We start from the raw sequence: 8,043 nt of genomic DNA, 5'->3' as shown, positions 1-8,043 counted from the left end.
CGAGCGAGCAGTGCCGATTTGATCGTTGACTATGTAGGGTATGTCTTATAACCAAGGCACTTTAATGTAACTTTAAGAAGCAGCATCCCCATACATCAGAATCATGAGCCACCACTAATCACCTGTCCATCTACCTCAAAATTTTATCTAGTTCTTCCATGAATTTATTCAAACTACCCAATTCCACAACAACACGAAGACTTGTTATAAATGTTTAAATTGAAAAATGTGTTCCTGTATTTGCAAAACTTTTTAATTACAGATGCCACACCAGAAACAGATATTGCAATATAATTTGTGACAACAATTTTCAATATAATTTTCAACAGATATTGCAGTTTAATTTCTGACAATATTTTCAGATATCTGCAAATAACAAAATAAAGAATTTTCTTATTTTTCGTCTTCCATATAGGTTTAACATCAAAAGGAGAAAGCATCGTATCATCACAAAGTAGAGCAGAATGTCTACCTTGCTTCCTGAAGAAATTCATAAGGATTTTTCTGACGTATTCGTCAAGTTTCCTATAACGTTACACCAAAGTTTGGTATCGAATCCAGGAAATCTGTTTTACTCCCCTTTCAGCATCTCAGTGGCTTTACATATGCTTCTTGATGGTACACGTGGAATTACGGAGTCGGAGATAAGAGATGTCTTCGAATACGACAAAAGTACCGTATCAAGACAAGATATACAGAAAAACTTTCAGAAGATGTTGGAATTTCTTCTTAGTGAAGGCAAGCAGTATGTGCTAAATATCGCCAATGCGGTTCTAATTCAAAAGGTGTTTAATGTGTCTAAGGACTATGTGAAGGGACTTGAGAAGTTCTATCAGTCAGAGGTTAAGGAAGTTGATTTTGCTAATGAAGAAGAAGCTAAGTCAATGGTAAATTCTTGGGTAAGAGAGAAAACAAAGGAAAAGATTCAATCGCTGCTGGATTCAGTTAATCCCTCTGCAGTTCTACTGTTACTCAATGCAGTGTATTTTAAAGTAACTTGGACAACTCGCTTCAATCCAGAAAACACCTTCTCAAACGACTTCTACAATAATGGACTTGAGGAGTCCAAGACAACCGTGTCCATGATGATCTTATGGAATAAACGATTTAGATTTTGCCAGATGTCTGAAGGCTTCTCAGCTTTGGAGTTGCCATACAGAGGTGATAACATTGTTATGCTGATTCTTTTGCCTGACCAGAGGGATGGACTGTCAGCAGTAGAAGAGAAACTGACCGTACATTTTCTACAAGAAGTGGAAAGAAATACTGAACTGGATAAAATTAATGTGGTTGCCATTCCAAAATTCAAACTGGAATACAGTGAAGAAATTTCAGAGAAACTTATATTTATGGGGATGAAAAGTGCGTTTCATGAAGGTAAAGCTAATTTACGTAACATCAGCGAATCAGATGAGTTAGTGGTGTCTCGTGTAATTCATAAGGCTTTCATTGAAGTGATCGAGGAGGGGAGTGAAGCTGCTGCTACTACTGGAATAGAAATCTCTCCGAAATGTGCACCTTTATATACATTGGAATTTATTGCTGACCATCCCTTTCTCTTCTTCATTTTTGATAAAACGAATGATGTAATTCTGTTTACAGGGCGTGTAATGGAACTTTAAAAGTTAACTTTCTTTTGCAATTGTGTAGCGGTTCAGTTGCTCTTAAATCATCACTAATTCCCATTTTGAATTAATAAACTGATAGATCCACTTGACTATCAACAATTTACTCTCTGCCTAGACATGTATAATATGAATAGGTCGTAACACATTGACATTATTCTATTAGGGTCGCTTGAAAATGTAATTCAATTGCCCATGTAAATTGTGTGTTCTTCTTTGATCGATTTGCCTGCTTTGCTGGACGAAAATTCCTGGATTCAGGGGAAAAAACCTCGCTACCTACGCTTGAGACTGACTGAGCCACGGAGTGAAAAATGCCCATAAATGTTCCTCGCAGCATCGACGGGATTCGAACCAGGGCCTTTTCCAACCAGTGTGGAGAGGATGGGGACAACACCAGTATGCTACCCACGCAGACTCACACTTGAACAGTGAGCCATATTCTACCAAACTATGAAATAAGACTTGAGTCCTAGGTCGACGAAACGGTTCTTGGTTGGCTCTTTTTAAACTCGCCATTATTGAGTTATTCGTTCTCGTGAAACGGTTGGATGGTTTTTCTTCTGTAAACTTCTGTATTTATGCCTCCAGATAAGAAAACTAACCATTGAATACACAATTATAGACTCGATATTGTTATGCCTCGTTGCTTTATTTGTCCAATTCTCTTCGTATGATTGAAACCTATTGGCCCCATTACGTCGTCCCCAGGTGCTTATCTGCACCACAGCCTTCCAATAAACACCTTTTCCATCAACGTACTTGTATTTCTATTTAAAAAAAAAAAAAAAAGTTTCCTATCAATAATACAGTAATAATACAGTACATATTTAATACGAATATCTGAGGATTTCGGATAATAAATCGTTTTGTAGATTTATAAAATAGATGAAACTGGACCGTTAACAGTTCCAAGGCATGGGAAAAAGTTAGTGAGAAGTTAATGATTGCCGAGCATGGAAATGACATTAGTTTATAACTAATTTATGATTAAAGCGTTGCATGGTCTTTAGCCTTCCTCTAGCCTTTGCTTTCAAGACAAAGAATGATGATTCATGTACTTATTAATGCTCCTATTTGAGAAAGAGGCTTAATTGTGTAACTGGGGTTATGTCCAATTACCAAATCCTGCCAAAAGTTTTCCTGCTCTCCTCCCCAATGTAGAAATTGCTTGCAGTGATGCCTTTCCAGTCGTTTTTAGACCATGGAACAAAGCTGTCTTATTAGGGCCACCCAAGTCCAAACTTATAAGCTCTTATATAAATAAATAAAAATAAATTTTCTGTTTATACTTCTGGGCGACAAAACGGTCAGAGGAGTTCACAAGATAGTTAGAATACAAGAAACAGTACCGTATTTAGCAGACACGGGCTTGAACCCTGGTCATTCAAGGCACATGTACTTATGCACCCGCGCGCCTGACCACTGGCCTATAAAAGGAACCTCACGAGGTTCCTTTTATAATATAATAATAAAAAATTACAAAACAATTCCCTCTAAATGTTTGTCCAGTTCCTCCTTAAATTTATTTAACCTATCAATTTCCACAACGACAGATGAAAGTTTGTTCCAGCAATTAACCACCCGATGGCTAAAGGCAAATTTCCGCACATCTATTCTACATCTTTCGTTAATTTGAATTTATTCCCCTTTAGGTTCGTAATCTGAACAAGTGGACGGATCCCATCAGAATTCAGCGTGCTCAATCCATTCAAGGCCTCATATACCTCAATCAGATCATCTCGCACATGCCTAGTCTCCAGCCGCTGCAATTTTCAGAACTTAAACCTCTCTTGGTAAGAGGATCCCTTCATTCCCCTCACCAATCTTGTTGCTCTTCTCTGTACACGCTCAAGAAAATCTACATTCTTCCTAAAATGAGGCCTCTAGACCTGTACGCAGTACTCAAGATGTGGCCTGACCATTGCCTTATACAGAGGGACAATCACCTCCTTTTCCCTGCTAGCAAAATTCCTGTATATCATTGACAGAACCCTATGACCTGCCCTGGCAGCCTGTCTACATTGCTCAGAAAACTTCATATCTGATTGCTAAAACGCCGTGCGACGTTTTTCGCTCGAAAATTAAAATCCACTTCAAAAGAAAATGTTTCAAAACTTAGACATTCACAAGAACACAATGCAGCAATTAAAGACCGTTTCTTCTGAAAACTTCAGCTGCTGATTTAGATCTTGGTAATCATGAATGGAGCCCTGCATAGGCGCAGCTGGACAGTACTTTGAAGTTTTTGTTGTTGTTCAGCTTCAGGAGCATCACCGACTAAGGCCATATTGCACCGAATGTCTGAAAACTGTGCGTGTTCTGTGCTCGATTTTCTGTTTGCTGGAAGAAAAACCCGAGTTTCAGGGAGAAAAAAACCATGTTACCTTTGCCTGAGACGGACTAACTCAGCCACGTTTCGAAGAAGACCCATAAAAATTTTTCTTGTTATTGACAGGATTCGAATTCAGGTCTTATTCACCTGACGTTTCGTTTCATGAGAAAAAAATTTCTTACTAAACTGTATAAATACGGTTGAAACTGTTAAAAAAAATACCATCGCAATTCAAGAACAATGGAGAGTTCAGTTAATGGACAATTGAACTCATCTTTATCATCTAGAATATTACCAGCATTAGCGAATTGAAAATATAGAAAAGCATGTATCACATACAACAAAAAATATTTCCTATAGAATCATTTCTATCAAATACGATTAAAATAATTAACTTACAGTTTTATAATGTTTATTTGAATAAAGGAAAATATCCCTAAAACTGCTTAGATATAATATAATTACTTCTTTAATATCATGAACTGGAGATGGTGGTTAGATAGAATATAACCACTCCTTTCAAATGCTTCTTTGTATATACACTGCCCTACCATTAATACACGGACACCTGCCCTTAGACAAAAAAAGCTTTTATAGTGTCATTTAATATTTTCCAATCATCGCGACATACCCTCAACCAGCTTTTTATGAATCAGATGATATGTTCCTCCACTCGGCCCTTAACTCAGCCACCAGTTCGGTATTGTTCTTTGGATGATCTCGACGTGCACGTAACCGAAGATCCAATACATCCCAAACATGCTCGATAGGTTTCAGATCAGTACTCTGGGCTGGCCAATCAAACTTTACCACACCCATGTCCTCAAACCACTCTGTTACGACCCGAGCAGTATGGCATGGCGTGTTGTCTTGTTGATACAGGTATGGTCCTTCCTCGAAGCATTTCCATAACTTGGAAGTGCATAATTGTCCAGGCTATCCTGGTATTGCACAGCATTCATGGGTTTCTCGATAACGACTCATGGGCACAAGCCAAACCATGAAAGGAGCCCCATAACATGACACTGCCTCCACCAAACTTCATTATTGGGAAGATACAATCAGGAAAGAACTGTTCCCTTGGCATTCGTCACACTCAGGAACGGCCATCAGACTGGTAGAGTGCGAACTTCGACTCGTCTGTCCATAGGACTGTTTTCCACTGCTCTACAGTCCAGGATTTGCGCTCTTTACACCATGTTAGTCGGGTCTAGTATTTGTTGAGGTGATCAATAACTGTTGAGGTAATTCTGTTGAACGTGTCATCTTGCATGCCCACTTTTGCAATTGTCTGTTCGAAGCCCAGTGTGCATATTTATAGCAGGTTCTGTGTCGTGTTGCATGCATAAGATCTGTTTCTCCATCCATGGAGGGGGTGTCCGGATATTAATGGTAGGGCAGTGTAATAACACTCTTCTTTTCCTCCCTTCCATAAATGCATCTTATCACAGTGCATTCAGCAATTTGTCTCTTCATGTGCTACTTTGTCAATACTCCTGTAGCTGGTACTAACCCGTCATATCAGATATCCACGACAAATTAGGCAGGGTGTTTGTCTAGAAAACATTAAAACCAGACCAAAGAATACTCGAAGTCACAGACAATATATTAACGCCTCATAGCTTTAGTTGCTTTGGCACTTAACGCACATACAACCTAAACTAAGCAAACTTAATCGTAAGGTGAATTGGAAGTTTGTTGTTGTTGTATTTGTCAGTTGTTGTATGGTTTTAGGCGAATCAGCAATTAGGCATTTTTTGTGGTCAATTTGCTGTTTGCTGGACAATTTTTCGTCCAGTAAACAGCTAATCGACCACATTGGATTTTTACTGGGGTTTTCTGGAAAAAACCATGCCATCCTCTCCTGAGATCAAATAACTCAGCTAAGTTGCGAAAGAGGCCCATAAAAATTCCTATAATTACCATTGGGTCTTTTCCACTTACACCAGGTAGATAAAATTCGAGTTCGAATAACATCGATGATGTGAGAAATTTTCGTGGTTCTTTTCCACAACGTGGCTGATTTAGCCGGTCTCAGGCGAGACAGAAAATCGACCACAGAACGCACCCAATTTTCAGATCTATTATATACTGCGCAATATGGCCTAAGATGAACCTAAAACCCCATTACAATCAACCAACCTAACAACCAACAAATAAAATAAAATACATAAAAAGTAATAAATAAATAAATATAATAATACAAAAAAATAAAAAAAAATAATAATAATGCAACATAAATTAATAAAATAAAAAAGAAAATAAACAACCTATGTGCAAGGCGAACCATCTAGCTGACCTTCGAAATCTTCAAGCTGTCAACCTCAACTACCATCTGACTGGCTAAAAGAAAAAAAAATAAGGTGTACTACAAGGTTCTACTTTGGGACCTTTTCTTTTTATTATCAACAGGTGGTTACTACAAGGTAGCTTTAGAACTTTAAAACTTATGTAACATCTGTTTATTCGTGACATGTTATCATGTCATTTTGGTTTTAGGAGCATAAGTGACCGAGGCCATATTGCTCCACATACAACAATGAACAAAATCTTTATGGCCACCTACCTAATATGATGTTGGTCCTCCACGTGCAGCCAAAACAGCTCGTACCCAGCGAAACATAGACCCTACAAGACTTCTAAATGTGTCTTGTGGTATGCGGTAGCAACACGTAACCAGCAGATCCTTTAACTCCTGTAAGGTCCATGGCTAAGACGCTGCAGATCGGAGTTGCTGTTCCAACACAAACCACACATGCTCGATGGGATTAATGTCTAGGGAATTTGGAAGCCAGGGCAATACCTGAAGGTCTTCCTCATGTTCCGCGAATCACTCTCGAACAATAGGGTGGTGTGGCATGGCACATTATCCTGCTAAAAGACGGCACTGCCAGAGGGAAAGACCGTTGCCATGAAAGGGTGTACCTAGTCAGCAATGATGTTTAGGTAGGTAGGCGGTAGACGTCAGAGTGCCCGGCACATGGATGACTGGATACAGATCGTCCCACGGTGCATACAGGCACCATCCCTTCCCCAGGTAAACGACGCACACGTACCCAGCCATCCACATGGTGCAACAGGAAACGTGATTCAACGGACCAGACAACCTTCTTCCAGTCACTCAAGGTCCAGTTTCCATGCTGGCGCGCCCATTGTAGACGTTGTCGCCGGTGAACTGTGGTAGCCACAGGCCTTGGAGCGGCCTGTGGCTCGATGTACTGTGTATTATATGACACAATTCTCCTGACACCAGCATTCCAATTACCGGCGAGTTGCATCACAGTTGCCCTCCTGTTGCCACGTACCATTCGGGAGAGCCTTCGCTCACCCCGAGCATCGATGAGCCGTGGTCGTCCAACAGCTCGCCGGCGGTTCGTGAGTTTCCCCTCCTCGGACCACTTTCGGTAGGTACTAACTACGGCTGACCGTGACGATCCTACCAGCCGTGCCGTTTCGGATATGCTCTGACCCAGTCGTCTGGCCATTACAATTTGGCCGTTGTCAAACTCGCTTAAGTGCGCTGCCTTTCCCATCTGAAGAACAAGAGTAATACTGATTAACGGAGCTCAATATCAGGTATTTTTTATACGGTGTCCCGACACACGCATGCGCCGTAATTCACCTGCAGTTGCTTCGATTTGCATAACGACTCTCTGGTCATAATGTTTTGGCTCATCGGTGTATACTGTCTGTAAATTGCGTGTGTTCTTTGGATTTTCTGTTTTCTGGATGAAAAACCTGAGTTCGTGGGAGAAAACCTTGTTACCCCCGCATGAGACAGACTAACTCAGCCACGTTGTGAAAAAGGCTCATTAAAATTCCTCTCAACATCGACAGGACTTCAGTCCAGGTGTTCTTCACCTATTGTGGGGAGAAAAGTGATTCTACCAACTGTGCTACCCACTAGGGCGTTGATTCATGAAAGTGAAGGAATACAGAGAGGAACATATAGGGAGACAAACTGCTGTTTTTCAGGGACTTTCATGATTTCAAAGAGGTAATAATATCCTAGTGTCGTCAGCAAAGTTTTAGAGGATGCTGTGTAGTCTCGATTTATCTAAACTAAATATGAAATGTGAATGA

The 8,043-nt window shown here is 40.1% G+C and overlaps 1 protein-coding gene across 1 annotated transcript in view; it reads left to right on the top strand.

Annotated features, from left to right (window-relative positions):
• The window catches only part of LOC150075621 (intracellular coagulation inhibitor 1-like), a 91,187-nt gene extending 89,565 nt beyond the window's left edge, over nucleotides 1–1,622 (top strand). Inside the window, exon 2 of the mRNA XM_090388594.1 lies at nucleotides 416–1,622. Coding sequence (XP_090244720.1) covers nucleotides 465–1,622 — 1,158 coding nt within the window. The 5' untranslated portion in view covers nucleotides 416–464. The remainder of the gene's footprint in view (nucleotides 1–415) is intronic.
• Nucleotides 1,623–8,043: the final 6,421 nt, after the last annotated feature.

The sequence above is a fragment of the Mastigoproctus giganteus genome, chromosome 14, assembly GCF_048544385.1.
Source record: "Mastigoproctus giganteus isolate SK-2022 chromosome 14, ASM4854438v1, whole genome shotgun sequence".
NCBI classification, from domain to species: Eukaryota; Metazoa; Arthropoda; class Arachnida; order Uropygi; family Thelyphonidae; genus Mastigoproctus; species Mastigoproctus giganteus.
The sequence above is the reverse complement of the archived record's forward strand: the minus strand, read 5'-3'. Positions and strand labels throughout refer to the sequence as shown.